The 17273-nt window shown below is 44.4% G+C and overlaps 1 protein-coding gene across 32 annotated transcripts in view; it reads right to left on the reverse strand.

The window, feature by feature from the left end:
* clasp2 (cytoplasmic linker associated protein 2) overlaps positions 1-17273 on the reverse strand; it is a 666501-nt gene that overhangs the window by 47311 nt on the left and 601917 nt on the right. For all 32 annotated transcript variants that reach the window (XM_072467277.1, XM_072467285.1, XM_072467284.1 and 29 more), the window contains one exon: positions 3411-3604. In XM_072467277.1, coding sequence (XP_072323378.1) covers positions 3411-3604 — 194 coding nt within the window. The remainder of the gene's footprint in view (positions 1-3410; positions 3605-17273) is intronic.

The raw sequence follows: 17273 nt of genomic DNA on the forward strand, positions 1-17273 counted from the left end.
CACTTTTAATTTTTAAACAAAACGGGATATCTCCCGGCAGAGGTGCTATTTGGTCTGACCTCAGGACACCCCCAGTACCAGTGTTATTTGATCTGGCCCAGTGATGACATATGTTGATGGACATGGCTGGCAGCAAGTCGGCTACTTTGATTTCCCGCGACTTGACTGACTATTGATGATGATTAGTGCTTGTGTTCTGGAATTTTCTGCCAAATTCAGGCAGGCTCCATTTGTAGAGTGAAGTTCACTTTTTTTATTAAGAGGCATGAGAGCCACAACTCTCATTTCTCTCTCTCCGGGAAGAAGCCTTTGTTTGTCTGTCTGTGTGGTTTTTTTTTCTTCTCTCCTTCTCCACAGCCAGTGACCTCAGTGAGGCTGATAATTGCAACTTCTGACTGAATGTACATACCAGACCATCCAATCCAACTGGTGGTTTTTAACACTCCATGTCCTGAGAAAATAGCCAACTACAAAGACTTCAACATCAGCAACAAGAATCTTCCATATTTTAATCCCCTATCATTTTACCCCTTTCCCTTCCTCTGTGTGCGTCTGTCTTGTGTGTGTTTAGGTAGAGGGTGGGATGGTCAAAGAGGAAAGTAATCGATTAACTGGCTGTTATTCCAATTTAATTGTTGCATATTTTAACTCTTTTCAGGTTTTAATAAACACTTTTTGTGTTTTACTTACAAATCTGGTGCCTGTAAGTCATTAGAGCAGTCTAGGGCCAAGGATATTGAAAACATCATAAGAATTATTGGTTAATTCACTTATGTTGTGACTCTGGGACAAGATGGACTGAAATTGACCGAGCCCTAGCCCAAGATGTCGTAACATTTAAAAATAAGAGGGGCGTGATCGGGAGCCTCACTGGGGATTGCACGGCTAAGAGAGAGCGGAACAGCATTTTAAAATGGTGTAGAGATCTCCCGAGCCCCTGACGCAACCCCTTAATATCCTCCCAAGCCCCAACTCAGACATAAGGGGTTCCTCAGCCCCTCACCCCTCAGGCCACCCCCCCGGCCTGAACACCACCATGTGGGATATGCCAGCTTGGCAGTGCCAACCTGGCATCTATGTGGCACCACCAGGGTGCCAGGCTTGCACCAGCAGTGTCAGGGTGCCACCCTGCCCAAAGGGCAAGCCCTTGGGGGTTTTCAATCTCCTGGGAGACCCCCATAAGTGGCATTCAGTCTGGTCCCCGTTTGTGGAGACCTGCACCGTAGTCAGATATCGGGAATGGATATTAGAGTGAGACTAGCTGTCTCACTCGAACATGCAGATTTGCCACAAAGTGACATTGTGACATCTCGCGAGGCGTGGCAAGCCGGTTAGATCCTGGAAGTGGGATCTCCCAGCATCTACTAGCTGCGCCACGCTGCTATTCGGGCACAACGCAGCCGGTAGAAATTCCCGAGGTCTTTTTTTCCAGACTGAGATGAAGAGAGTGAATAGTTTGTGGAACTCTTTTTCCCTGAAAACAAAGCAGGTTGGGTCATTGAATTGATTTAATGCTGAGTTAGATAGATTTTTGGTAGACAAGGGAGTCAAAGTCATGGAGGAGCAGGCAGGAACCTGGAGTTGAGATCACAATCAAATTAGCCATGATCTTACTGAATGGTAAAGCAGGCTTGAAGGGCTGAATGGCCACTCCTGCTCCCAAGTCCTTTGCTGCTATTAAATGGCCACTTAAAGGCCTTAATAGGCAGGAAGGCCAACACTGCCCCTTCCCATTCGAGACTCAATTGGCATAGAGTTGGAAAGGCAACAGCCTGCTCACCCTGCAGGTAGCTGTGCCATTAAACGGCCTCGTCTCCCAGCCCACTTCAGGGGTGCATTAAATTCCATCCAATAGTTCTAGTTTTTCCAGTCGCTCCACATAACCCTTAAACCGGTACCATTTTACTAAGTCTCCTCCACACCATTCCCAAGGTCTTGACACCCTTCATAAAGTGAACTGCAACGCTCCAGCTGAGGACCAACTTACGATTTGTAAATATTTAACATAAATCCTTGCTTTTGCATTCTATGCCTCTATTTTTAAAGCCATCTTCATTGAACATCAAGCAATTTGTGGCACTCTGAAGATATAAAAGGTGCTCGGGGAATGTAAGTTCTTTCTTTTCTTGCCAACGACCTCTACTGACTTCCATAGTACATAAAGATGTCGATATCGTAAATGATGAAATTACTTCAGTACTGGCATGGCTAATAATGTGTCGCTTTAACCAACCTAGTTCTAAGTGGTTGAGTGCCCAAATGGTAATTGATGACAGAATTTGAATACTCCAAAATTCTGTTTAAAAGCAGACTTTAAAAACATTCATGCTCAAGAGTGATAACCTAGTAAGTAAGATAGTGAAATCAAAAAACCTAAGAGGAGTTCAAGATGCATTTGACTCCTTGGCAAGGGTGAAATATTGGAGGGACCAGCTTGTTTACTTATTGGCCCTTTCTCCTGATTTTCCTTATGATTGAAATGAAGCCTTCCAACAATAATCTCAGATGCCTCTCAAAGTATCTCTGTGGCAATACAATTATCCTCATTATGTCTAGTACTATGGGCGCAATTCTCCCATCGGGAGTCTAAGTGCCGACGCCGGAGTGTTTCACTCCGGCATCGGAACCGCTCCCAGCCCCCTATTCTCCCGCCCCGGGGGCCTAGGAGCGGCATTGCGTCATTTACGCGCGCCGGGCCTTGGCGGCGTGTAAATGACGTCACCCGCGCATGCGCGGTTGCTGTCCTCCCAGAGGCCGCCCCGCAAGAAGATGTCGGATGGATCTTGCGGGGTGGCGGAAGAAAGGAGGTCCTCCTTCAGAGAGTGCCGATCGGTGGGCACCTATGTACTGGCAAAATTCTGCTATGTCTTGGTGTCATTGAGTTCGAGAGGGGACAGTGTAGCTCAGTTGGCTAGACAGCTGGTTCATGTTGCAGAGCGAGGTCTGCAGTGCAGGTTCAATTCCTGTACCAGCTGAGGTTATTCATGAAAGCATGAAGTTAAATCCATTTAAATTAAAAATCCATGTGCAAAAAGTCAAGAGGAACTAAACCGGATAAAAACAAAAAGCATTTTGGACTAGGTTGCTGCAACAAATTGCATTAAAGCTACACTACTCCACACAGAAGAGTATGGATTTTTGCACATGACTCACTATAAAGTGAGATTCTGATATGAACTAGAAGCTAGGTGTTTTCCTCAGGCAGGAAAAATAGTTAACGTGCATAACAAGGCTATTTTGCACACCTCGAGTGCAAAGTCCAAACCTACAGGATAACTGGATTTGCTGCTTATCCTCTGGGCCAGGTGTATAATCTGAGCAAATGGGAGAACTAAAAACGAAAAGTGATAAACACAACACACAGAGAAATACACTGAACTGGTTAATTTCATGTAAAAAATTTAACTAACCTCTCTGTCTCCAAGTGTCTCAAGAAGCAGCAGCAAAACAGTTTTGAAGTGTTCATCCCATACTCCTGAAGACTCTTCTTGAATTGACTTAAGAAGTTCATACATTGCTGCTTTACGTTCTTCTATTCTCTCATTATGATTGGAAAGTTCCTTTAGCAGCTCTGCAACCAAATCAGACTGGTCCAAAGAAGGATCTGTTTGCAAAAGTTAAGTAACTATTAATGCATAAAATGTATAATTCTTGAACAAAATTGGTATTTTGAAATGATAGAAACTTCAAATGATTTGTTAAAACTCAAAATTAGGGCGACATGGTGGCGCAGTGGTTAGCACTGCTGCCTCATGGCACCAAGGACCCTGGTTCGATCCCAACTCCGGGTCACTGTCCATGTGGAATTTGCACGTTCTCCCAGTGTCTACGTGGCTCTCACTCCCACAACCCAAAGATGGGCAGGGTAGGTAGATTGACCACATTAAATTGCCCCTCAATTGGAAAAAAATGAATTGGGTACTCCCGATTTATTTTTTAAAAAATCACAAAATTTAAAAATGGGCTTGCAGTTCCCAAAGAATATTCTAAGTTTCTGAAGCTACTTGTACAAAGTCAAAAAAGAACATTTTTTGTTTCAAAATGTTCAAAAGTGCAATCGAATATAAAAAATCACTCCAACAGTATTTCATGCTCAATTTCAGCCAGTTCGAATAGCAGTTGTAAAAAATATTTTCCCACCAGATTTCTAAATTCCAAATATCATAGTGCCGTCAATAGTTTAGGAAATTAATCAACAAAGAGCAGCCTCATCAGGTCAATTGGAAGATTCTGTAAAAGGGTCATAGTGACTCAAAATGTTATATGTGTTTCTCACTCCCCAGATGCTGCCTGACCTGCTGCGTTTATCAGCATTTTCTGTTTTTATTTCAGATTTCCAGCATCTGCAGTATTGTGCTTATATTATATTGGAATATCACATTGATAAATGTGAAATAATGAGACTAGGGAAGGAGAACTAGAACCTAAACACAATGTTTATCCACAGAATGCAGCATAGGAAAGAGATTTGGGATTTTGAGGACAGCATGTGGCAGCAGAAAATAAAGCAAGCGGTTCTTAAGACGGTCAATTCCTGAATTGAACACAAATTACCCAATGTTATTTAGATACGTGGCATTTGTTCATCCTCATCTGGAGTACGGTGTACAGTTCAGTTCAACATTTAACAGGAAAGACACACTAATAATCTTTATTAGTGTCACAAGTAGGCTTACATTAACACTGCAATAAAGTTACTGTGAAAATCCCAGAGTCGCCACACGTCCGGCACCTGTTCAGGTACATTGAAGGAGAATTCAGTGTCCAATTCACCCAACGGGCATGTCTTTTGGGACTTGTGGGAGGAAACCGGAGTGCCTGGAGGAAACCCATGCAGACACAGGGAGAATGTGCAGACTCCGCACAGACAGTGACCCAAGCCGGGAATCGAACCCGGGTCTGTGGTGCTGTGAAGCACTGTGCTACCGTGCACCTCAAGTCCAGGTATTATGATACACCACCACTTCTTCCATGGCCAATATATCCTTCCTAGATTATAGTGCCCAAAACTGTTCACATTGCTTCAGGACTTTGTAAAGCTGAAGCATGGCTTCTCCCCCCTTGTGGTCTAGACCTCTAGATATAAAGGCCAGCATTTCATTAGCCTTTCTGATTATTTTCTGTACTTGTGCGTGACATTTCAATGCTCTACGTACATGCAGCGTCAAGTTTCTTTTGACCTTCACTCTTTCTAGTTTTTCACTATTTTGCACTGTGTTCTTTTTATGGTCCAAAGTGGTGACCTCACATTTGTCTACATTGAAATGTATTTTGCAGTTTTGCAAATTCACTTAATCTATTAGTGTCTTTCTTATTTAATGCTTTCATCTACACAGTTTACAATGATATTGATCTTTTTGCCATTGGCAAATTTCGGTATGTGGCTTTCTATCTCATCATCTGTTCAGTAATAAATATGGTGAATAGTTGAGGCCTCAGCCCAAGTCCACCGCCCCATGAAAAACACTTGACCTGTCTACCTAATCCCATTTGCCAGCAATTGGCCCATAGCCTTGAATGTTATGACGTGCCAAGTGCTCATCCAGTTACTTTTTAAAGGATGCGAGGCGGAACGCAAAGTTAGAAGTCCTGTCCCCATTTCCAATGGATCTAATTTTTGCTTGAAGGGGGAAAGGGGGCATGGTGTGATTCACATAGGAGGGAAACCCAAACTCAGTAGGGCCATGTGAACTCAGTGTTAAGTTCACACAGACTCCATTTTGGATTTTGAAAGGGCTTTAACCTACTGTGTGGGAATTTATGGAGTAGAAGTAAACTCTCTTGAAGAGTGGATAAGGTCTATTTAAATCCTCAGCCCTGTAAAAACAAAACAGGCTGTTTTGTTTTCTCAGTGAGCATTAAATAAAAACTCTGTTCTAACAGATTCAATAGTTGTTTGTTGACATTTCTTTAAGGGCTCTTTATGAATGCTTGGTTGGTTTCCAAAAACTATAATTACCTCACCTGAGTGGGGGTGTGGGGGAGTGCGGAGATTGACTTCACAGTTTGATTGACAAGCCAAGCGCATATTAAAGGATTAGCTGTCCTTGATGTGGGACATGAACGTAATTTTGTTGTAAGACATTAAGCACTTGAGAATTTAAAAAAAGCTTTGTATTCGCTTTCCTGAATGGGAGTTTATTATTAAACTACCAAATCTGTATAATGAAATCTGTATCAGATTTTAGAACTTTATTTTATTTCATATCACCATGGCTAATTCTGTCCAGGGTGGATACTAGTGAGATGGCATCAGGGGCATGGAAGATGGTGGTGCAAATGGGTTACAACACAACAGGGACAAAGTCCCAGAGAACCGAGACTCTCAGGCTGTAATCAGACTGCCTCAGCAATTGGCTATTCCTGTGGCCACCTACACTCAGGGCTGTTGGGCCCAACTCTATCCTGCACCTGCCTCCCTGGAGTGAAGTTCACAACATTCAGGGGCCTTCTGTCTGAGGTATGTCTAATGAGTCAGGCAATTTGCCGACTGGAGGTATCCACTTTGGTAGCCAAAATCACGACCTTCTCTTGCCACTCAGCTGGTTTTTAAATCAGGTAATTCCTTTGCCTTCAATTCCTTTCCTTCAATTTTAGCGAACCGTCTCTTATGAACGAAGACATTGAATACATCCAGAAGCCCATTTACATAACATCCACTACTTTAGTTAGCGACATCATTCGAAACAAGTCAGTTTTCACATGTATGCTGATGGTACCAAGCACTACTACACCATCGCCTCTCATGTCTCTCCCACTGACTCTAAATTATTGAGACTGCTGGTTGGATGTCCTGTTCGAGGTAGGCAGAAATTTTCCCTTGCTAAATATTGGAAATGCCGAAGCCATTATCTTTGGTGCCTGCTAAAAACTTCACTCCTTCGCCATCAACTCCATCCCTCTCCCCGGCAAGTATGAGGCAAAACTTGTTGCAGCCTTGGTGTCTTATTTGACGTCGAGATGAGTTTGGAAGTCTAATGCGTAATTAAGACTGGCTCTTCTCACCTCTGTAACATCGCTCGACTCCGTTCCTTACCTCAGTCCATTTACTGCTGAAACCCTCATATCCATTTACTGCTGAAACTTTCATATCTGCTGTTGCTACCTGTAGACTGGGTTATTCCAACATACTCCTGGTGGCATCCCATGTTCTATGCACTGCAAACTTGAGGTCACGTAAACTATTTTGTCTGTGTCTTTATTCGTACCAAGTCCTGCTCACTCATCACCCAAGAGCTCACTGACCCACGTTGGCTTCCAGTTCAACAACTCAACGTCACTATTTGTATCCTTGTTTTCAAATCAGTCTATGGCCTTGCACCTCCCTTTCTCTGTAATCTCTTCCAACCCCACAATCTTCAGAGATATCAGTGCTAAATTCCGGTCTCTTGTGCATCCTCATTTTAATTGCACCACCATTGGTGACCGTGCCCCTCCATTTCCAAGACCTAAGTTATGGAATTCTCATCTTAAACCTCACTCCTTCTTTCATCATTTAGGAGTCATTAAAATCTGTACTTTTGACCAAATGTTTGGTCATCTTCTTGAATATCTCCTTCCAGAAACGTATGAAATTTATGGCACAGAAGCAGGCCATTTAGCCCCAGAGTTTGTGCCTGGCTGAAAAAGAACAATCGGACCAAATCAGACTTTCTATCTCTTGTCCAATTCAAGTGTATACCCAAGCTTTTATTAATGTGATGTGGTTTTCTGCTTTTACCAAGGAAGAATTCTCTTAACACCCCTCTAATCCTTCTACCAATTATTTTATCTCTATGCTCCCTGATTAGTGATTTCTCTGCTAAGGGAAATAGGCCCATCCCATCCACTTTATCCTCATAATTATATACACTTAGGTAACTCATTGTTAAATGTTGCTTTATAAATGCTCCTTCAAAATATCTTGATTTATTATTTAAAAAGGCTCTTGATAAATATTAGTTTTTGAGAGAGCTTCAACTAGTTCATCATAAACAAATGGCCTGTTGGCACTGAACTAATCGAGAAATACACTTTCCAGCCCATTATTGATGTATGAATAAAATAAAGCAACAGATTCTCCAATGTTATGATATCTAGTCGTAAATGGTGGTGGACAATTAAACAACTCACTGGAGGAGGGGGCTCCACAAAGAGCCCCATCCTCAATGATGGAGGAGCCCAGTACACATGTGCAAAAGATGAGGCTGAGGCATTTGCAACAACCTTCAGCCAGAAGTGCCGAATGGATGATCCTTCTCGGTCTCCCATGGAGATTCCCAGCATCACAGATGTCAGTCTTTAGCCAATATGATTCACTCCACGTGATATCAAGAAATGGCTGAAGGCAATGGATACTGCAAAGGCTTTGGGCCCTGGCAATATTCCGGCAATAGTACTGAAGACCTGCGCTCCAGAACTTTTCGCACCACTAGCCAAGCTGTTCCAGTATAGCTACAACACTGGCATCTACCTGGCAATGTGGAAAATTGCCCAGGTGTGTCCTGTACACAAGAAACAGGACAAATCCAACCCAGCCAATTACCGTCCAATCAGTCTACTCTCCATCATCAGCAGCAAAGTGATGGAAAGTGTCATCAACAGTGTGATCAAGCGGCACTTACTCAGCAATAACCTGCTCATGGACACTCAGTTTGGGTTCTGCCAGGGTCACTCAGCTCCTGACCTCATGACAGCCTTGGTTCAAACATGGACAAAAGAGCTGAATGCCAGAGGTGAGGGTAGAGTGACTGCCCTTGACATCAAGGCAGTATTTGACCGAGTATGGCATCAAGGAGCCCTAGCTAAACTGGAGTCAATGGGAATCGGGGAGAAAACTCTCCTCATGTTGGAGTCATACCTGGTGGTTGGCGGTCAATCATCTCATCACTGCAGGAGTTCCCAGGGTAGTGTCCTAGGCCCAACCATCTTCAGCTGCTTCATCAATGGCCTCCCTTCCATCATAAGGTCAAAAATGGGGATGTTTGTGGATGACTGCACAATGTTCAGCCCCACTCGCCACTCCTCAGATAATGAAGCAGTCCATGTCCAAATTGAGCAAGACCCAGACAATGGGCTGAAAAGTAGCAAGTTATATTTGAGCCACACAAGCATCAGGCAATGACCATCTCCTACAAGAGAAGATCTAACCATTGCCCCGTGACAGTCAAAGACATTACCATCGCTGACTCCCCCACAATCAACATGCTGGGGATGAGCATTGTTCAGAAACTGAACTGGACTAGCCATATTAATACTGTGGCTAGGAATCCAACAACGAATAACTCATTTCCTGACCTCCTCAAAGCTCGCCCCCACCATCTACAAGGCACAAATCAGGAGTGTAATGGAAACTCTCCACTTGGGAGAGTATTCCATTACACTCCCAGTGTTACTGGGAGAGAGAACATTCTAGAGAAATCAGAACCAATCACCACTGATTATCGCAAAGCTCAGCATTTTGAGATAGCGCGTTGCCATAGTCCGGGTCAAGCCAAGCTGGGGGCTAGCAATATTTGGAGTAGTGAACGAACCGGGAGTGCAGGAGGCGAAAGAGGCCGGCATTCTGGCCTTTGCGTCCCTAGTAGCCCGGCGAAGGATCTTGCTAATGTGGAAGGAGGCGAAGCCCCCCAGCCTGGAGAAATGATATGGCTGGGTTCATAAAGTTGGAGAGGATTAAGTTCGCCTTGAGAGGGTCTGCGCAGGGGTTCTACAGGCGGTGGCAACCGTTCCTAGACTATCTTGCGGAGCGTTAGAGGAAGGTCGGTCAGCAGCAGCAGCAACCTTGGGGGGGGGGGGGGGGGGGACTGCCTGGGAGGATGGATGAGCAAGAGATAACATGAAGGGTTGGGGAAACTGGCACGTACGGGTGAGGGCCAGTGTACAAAGCTGTGTAAATATATCATTTTGCCATGTATATATCTTGCTCTGCACGATTTCTCGTTTTTTTTTTGTTACCGGGGGGGGGGGGGGGGGGGGGGGGTTTATTGTTTGTGAGGGAGAAAAATTGTGTTAAAAAACTTTAATAAATATATATTTTTTTTTTTAAAAAGAAAAAATTTGCAATGATAATGAAAACTGGAGCAGTCATTTCTGATGTGAAAGTTTAGGCTAAAAACAGGATTACATTAGTGAAGTGAAGCATCATATTGAATATCTACTCATCAGTTCAGTGCAACTCAGATTCAGACATAAATGGAATGGCAAGATTGAATCTGCATCTTCCACTTTGTAGCACTGAGCATTTGAGTTCCACAACACTAGCATGAGAAAGGGCAAGATAGTTTTACCACTGCTTTATAAATTGTACAAGAAAGTGAAAGACACATATCAGCCATGCTAACTACTCTTTGCTGCAACTAATCTGGACTATGCAAATCTTTCCTAATTATAAAGAAGGAAACAAGTGGGTCAATGGAACTAATAATTTGTCAAACTTTTGGGGAGATGCTTTGTTCCAATCATACAGTTATTTTGCAAGTGATGACTTATACAGCAGCTATCATATTTTATAGATTGTTGTTAAGACTGAGGCGAAAATGCAATAGGGGTATTAAGAAAATAATAACATAGAAAAATGCAGAAATCTACTAGAAACAAGTTAACTTTATGCAATCCTTCAATTCTACAATAGGGTTGGCACAAAGGGCCATGAAAATAAAATCACTGAGGCATGAATACAGTCTTTCAGAATGGAGCAAGCGCAAGTATCTGCCACTAGCGTCTTCCAGAAATGCACGATCATTGAACAATCCTGTTCAGGAGTTCCATAGAACACCAAGTATGGGGAGAATTGTATTAACTTGTGCTGTTGTCACATTTTAAAAATTGCATCTGCTAGATAAAATGTTTTGTCAACAAAGTATTACCCGATTCAATGTTTGTGGTACCAACATGTCAACATATCTTATCAAATACAGGTATAGCACTTCCATATGGTGACATAATTTTAATTCTTATGACCTTGGAATGAACCTGGTCAGCACTAGATTTCTGTAATGGTACAACACAAAGTATCTTTCCTGGCATTCATGAAGGCAAACCAATGAAGTACTAATTTATTATTCTAAATATTTATTCTCAATGTGTCCTCGGCATTCATCAATCTATAGAAGCAGTAGAAATATATTTCCGTTAGTCACCTTGATACAGACTACAACTACACACTTCAAGCAATCTTCCGGAACATCAAGACAATCAATTTATGAACGTAATCTCTCATTTTATTGTAACTGTTCTTCCAGATTCATGGATGTTAATAGTCATTGACAATCCCTTATTCCAATGGCAGGGCATTGAGTAGCAAGTCCAATATCTGCATCATCATCTTTCACAGGATACTTGCAATATTCTTTCAAAAACATTGCTTTGGAATAAATGAAGGCACAGAAAATTAATTTAATGAAAACATTTCTGAAAGTAAAGGGTTGAAAAGTCTTTAGTTTGTCATTTTAAAGAAGAAACATTTCAGGGACGAATCAATATTGGCCCAGAACTTCCAATCTCCAGGGAACATACCTCAGGGATACCCCAAAAGATGTGCCGGGAGTTGTCCTGGAAATCCCATGCAAGGACTGCACGGCAATTGCCTAGAAAGTTTAAACTTCCAATTGACAATCACCCTGCATTGGGAACCATCGGATACTCCGATTTGAATAGGAGACTTTAGATGTTCTGACTTTCTTAGCTGAACAGCTACCCAGGAAAAGTCCATGCTCAGTGTGGTGATCAGAACCAGAAGAGGGGAAACAGGATCAGATTTTTCTTTTCGACTTTTTATTCATTATCTTAATCTCTTCCTGTACATCACACTCTTGGAAGAGATTAGTAATGACCAATCCACAAGCATCAACAAAACAGTTCAAAAATCACAAAGGTTCCCATTCTAGTGATAGGATGGTTGGAAATCTCCGGCCGTTCATGCTGGCGACATTCGCTGGTTCCACCGGCAGTGTACCCCTCCCACAGGTTTCCCGGAGGCATGGTTGGCTTCAATGGGTATTGTCATGGAGAGCAGTGGGATCAGAGAATCTCACTCCGCCAGCAAACAGCGCGCCGCCTCTCCCGCCGAGAAACATGCAACTGGGAGACAGGAGAATCCCGCCCAGTTTGTACACAGAGCGAAGCACCGATGAGTTAAATTAAGGATCAAACTGACTTCCGGTGGAGCTCTGTAGGGGGAAAGACGTGTACGAGGCAGCTCCTGCTAAAGAACTAAACCTTTAGGGTTTTTTTTTGTTTGTTTAGTCCCTGGGGTATTTTTGTATTTTTTTTTAATAAAAAAAGAACCCACACAGCGCCCCCCGGAAGGTACGAGCAGGAAGGACAAAGCCGCAACGGACTGGACCGACGGTAAACGGAGTCCCGGGGGAGAAAAGAAAAGTGTGTGAGAGGAGCTGGAGGATTTTTTTTTTTTTAAAGTGTGGAAGGAGCCGGTGAGTGCAGGGGCGCACCCACGTGGCGTACACACAGCTGTCGGCCACATTGGGTGCCCCCTGGACAACGGGAAACCCCCGGAGCGCTGGGGCCTGACCCCATGGTGAGAACGGTGACACTGGCCATTTTGGACGGCCCCCTAGCAAAGGGAAAGCCTGGAGTGCAGGGGCGCATCCACCAGGTAAGTATGGGTGATCCCGCAGGACCGGGGGGGGGGTCAGAAACCCCCCACCAGGATTGTTACCTGGAATGTAAGGGGACTCAACGGCCCAGTGAAAAGATCCAGAGTCTTCTCCTACCTAAGAAACCTAAAAGCAGACAGAATCTACCTACAAGAGACTCACCTGAGGGAGAAGGACCGATTGCTGGTAAGGAAGGGCTGGGTGGGACAGACATACCATTCATGCTACGGGACGCGGGCTAGGGGGGTAGCAATATTAATTAACAAAAGGAAGGGCAGCACGGTGGTGCAGTGGTTAGCATTGCTGCCTCACGGCACCAAGGTCCCAGGTCACTGTCCATGTGGAGTTTGCACATTCTCCCCGTGTTTGCATGGGTTTCGCCCTCACAACCCAAAAGATGTGCAGTGTAGGTGGATTGGCCACGCCAAATTGCCCCTTAATTGGAAAAAAAAATGATGGGGGACTCTAAATTTTAACAAAAGGACAAGGTTTACAGAAACCAAGACAGTCAGGGACCCAGGAGGACTGTACGTCATGGTCAACGGTGTCCTGGCAGGGGCACCAGTCGTACTGGTAAATGTGTACGCTCCCAACTGGGACGACACGGAATTCATAAAGAAGACTATGGCGGAAATCCCTGACCTTGAAACACACCGACTGATTATGGGGGATGTCTTTAATTGCGTGCTGGACCCACTGACCGACCAATCAGGCCCCAGAACGGGGAAAAAGTCTGGCATGGCTAGGGAGCTTGGAACCTTCATGGAACAGATGGGGGTGGTGGACCCATGGAGGTTCCTGCACCCGGGAGAAACGGAGTTCTCGTTCTTTTTGCAGGTACACAAGGTATACACCCGTATCGACTTCTTTGCAGTGGGGAAATCGGTGCTTCCAGGGATCATGGGAACGGACTACTCCACGATCGTTCTCTCCGACCATGCTCCACATTATATGGATGTGAGGTTGGAGACAGGCCGGGCCCAGCGTCCCATGTGGAGGCTGGACACTGATCTCCTGGCCAACAAGGCCTTCTGCCAAAAAATATCGTGGGCCATAGGTGATTACCCTCCACGTTTTGGGAGGCGCTGAAGGCCGTGAGCAGAGGAGAGATCATAGCCTACAAGACAAGCAGAGATAGGGAAGAGAGGGTGACCAGGCAACAGCTAGTGAACTCCATTCTGGAAGTCGATAGAAAATACACCCGAGGCTCCGACCGTAGGGCTGCTGGCGGAGAGGAAAAAGCTGCAAATGGACTTTAACCTGCTATCCACTGGAAAAGCAGTGTATCAACTTCGCCAGACACGGGAGACTGTCTACGAACACGGAGACAATGCTTGCCGCCTATTGGCTCACCAGCTGAGAAAGCAGGCAGCCACGAGGGAAATAGCGCCAGTTAAGGATAGCAGAGGCAGACTGGTAACAGAGCCAAAGGAGGTCAATCGGGCATTTGAGACCTTCTGCTGGGGAAAATACTAGAAAGTTACTACTAGAGGACCTGATAGGCACAAGCAGCGAGAGGGGGGGCTATGTGGGGAAAATATACAGACAGCTACTGGACAGAGCTCGAACACCACTGGGCGAGACCAGACAAAAATGGGAGGACGAACTGGGGACAGAGGTAGGATGGGGACTCTGGAGTGAAGCAGGGCGAACTCTACTTTCTCCTGCGCAAGGCTAAGCCTAATGCAGCTCAAAGTGGTGCACAGAGTGCATCTGACCAGTACCCAAATGAGCAGGTTCTTCCCGGAGGTGGAGGACAAATGTGAACGGTGCCAGAGGGGCCCGGCCAACCACACCCACACCCACATGTTTTGGGCTTGCCCCAAACTTGCTGGGTTCTGGACAGCTTTCTCCGAGGCAATGTCCAAGGTTGTGGGGGTGAGGGTGAAGCCATTCCCATCGTGGCAGTCGTCGGGGAATAAGAGCAGCCAGAGCTACACATGGGGAAGGGGGCCAACGTGCTTGCTTTTGCTTCCCTAATCGCACGCCTGAGAATCCTGCTTGGCTGGTGATCAGCAGCACCACCCAAAGCTGCAGACTGGCTCACTGAGCTCTCGGACTTTCTCCACCTGGAGAAGATTAAATACGCCATCCGAGGGTCAGAGGAAGGCTTCCTGGATACTTGGGGGCAGTTTGTCAGCCTGTTCCAAAACCTGTTCGAGGCCAGCAATGAGGAAGGAGTAAGCTAGGAAATAAAAAATGAGGAACCAAAGGACTGCGCAAACTGGGGAAGGGGAGAGGGGGGCACACAACTGTTTATAAATATGAGAAAAGCCAATAAAAAGATTTAAAAAAAAAATAAGGCTCAAACTAAGCTTAGTCAGATGCCTTTGATATAATGGTCAATTCTACACTCCCAGCAGGAATATGTAGTTCAAAAATACAGCAACAAGATATTTACCCTGATTCTTGAACTATATTCACTGCAAGCCTAGCTCCCTCACTGGGATTATAAAACTGAGTCTACAGAACAACGTTTTAACTGTTCTGATTTTTTGCTTTACCTGGAGGCAAGCTCTGAAGTTTTCTAACAGCTCCTGGAACACATGCCAGTGGAAATTCTTGCCATTCCTCTTGGGCAAAATCACCTCGTCTTTTCAGCAACTTTAGCACTTCTTTATTCTGTACTGTCTTCCATTCAGTTTCCATTCCTATGTTTTAAAATTATTTTTGCTGTCGCCTCATAACCCGTTTGATTCAGCAACAAGCTTTCAGCAGGCGCTCACCTTCCTGATCATGGGTCCATTGAGTGACTCTGAATGAGGGACCACCCCCTGAGAGCCTGCAAACAAACTTGGAAACATTTGCTTGTCATGCGCCCTGGAAAGCACGCTATGGATTTTATAACGGTGGTGGGGGGGGATGAGGCCCTTAAGTGAGCATTAATTACCACTTTAAGGGCCTCCATTGGCATTGGGACAGGAAGGCCAACCAAGAGCCCTCCTGTCATGGACTTAATCAGGTAGAGACGGATAGGTGGCGGGGATTAAACGTTCCCCCCGTCACCAAACTCACCATGGAGGAGAGCGCAACATTTCTCCCTTGATCTTTTATTGACAGATGAGGAGCATTTCTGACATCCAAATTTGCCAAGCAGATGAGGGTGGGACAAAAATTTCAAGCAGACTACTGTGGCAAACGCAGGATGAACTGACCTCCAATAATTAAGGTAATGAAAACCAGAGTGTGACAGGAAATGAGAGTGTACAAACATAAGTGTGCACCAACAAATGAGGTCAGAGTAGACAAAAATGATTGAAAAACACCAGCATTCATTGCCATCCCTTACTTGATAAGGTGGTGGTGTGCCGCCTTCTTGAACTGCTGCAGTCCATGTACTGTAGGAACACCACAATATCTTTAGGAAGGGAGGTCCACGATTTTGAACCAGTGGCAGTGAAGGAACAGCTATATAATTCCACGTCAAGATGGTGAGTGACTCTTAGAGGAATTTGAAGTAGTTTGAACTGTTTGTAGTATACATCAATGATTTGGATGAAAATGTAACTGGTCTGATCAGTAAGTTTGCGGATGACACAAAGGTTGGTGGAATTGTGGTTAGCGATGAGCACTGTCAGAGAATACAGCAGGATTTGAATCGGTTGGAGACTTGGACAGAGGGATGGCAGATGGAGTTTAATCCAGACAAATGTGAGGTAATGCATTTTTGGAAGGTCTAATACAGGTGGGATTCCTGGGACAAAGGGGTTGCTTTACAAGGAAAGATTGAGCAGGTTGGGCCTATACTCCTTGAAGTTTAGAAGAATGGGAAGTAATCTTATATAAGAAACATAAACAATTCTGAGGGGGTTTGACAGGGTAGATGCTAAGAGAATGTTTCACCTTGTGGCAGCAACTAGAATTGGGGCACAGATTAAAAATAATGATCTCCCATTTAAGATAGCGAGGATGAAAAATGTCTTCTTTCGGCAATACTCTTTGGAATTCTCTTCCACAGAGAGTAGTGGAGGCAGAGTCATTCAGCATACTCATGGCTGAGTTACAGATTTTCAATCGATAAAGGAGTCAAGGGTCATAGGGGACAGGCAGGAAAATTAATTTAAGGCCATAATCTGATCAGCTATGATTTCATTGAAGGGCAGCACAGGTTTGGTCAAATGGCCTATTCCTGTTTCTATTTCTAATGAACTTATGAACTGATTTTTAATTCCATTCTTGGAAGACTCACAAACCTGTTCCACATAGTGGCAAATGAATGCAATTGCACCCAAAGACCTAAACACAATTCTATTCTATCAGTGCAGCATCAGTAACCTAAAACATGTCTATAGTCAGGATACAAAGGGAAAGCACAGTAATTGCTTTCAACTAGATAAAAAGGCAAATCTTGGATTTTTGTTTTTCAAAGCAGTCGGGCTTCTATTGCTGCAATACCAGCTTCAGTTGATAAATGTATAGTCAGAGAGCTGGCATCTATACATTATTCAATGCTTTGACATCCTGGTTCATAACCAATATATTTTGCAGCAATGCTATGAAACAGTTTTGCAATATGTGTTTGTTCAGAACCCACCCCACTGCGAGTAGAATTCAGACTAGGCGCAGCAACTTTCTAGCCCATCTTGGCTACAATGGTACATTTCTGGTTGTAGAGATCTTAATGGGCTGACCAATGTTTCCCCAAGTGGCCAGTTACAATGACTGAATCCGCTTGAT

This window comes from Scyliorhinus torazame, chromosome 11 (assembly GCF_047496885.1).
Source record: "Scyliorhinus torazame isolate Kashiwa2021f chromosome 11, sScyTor2.1, whole genome shotgun sequence".
In the NCBI taxonomy this organism is placed as follows: Eukaryota; Metazoa; Chordata; class Chondrichthyes; order Carcharhiniformes; family Scyliorhinidae; genus Scyliorhinus; species Scyliorhinus torazame.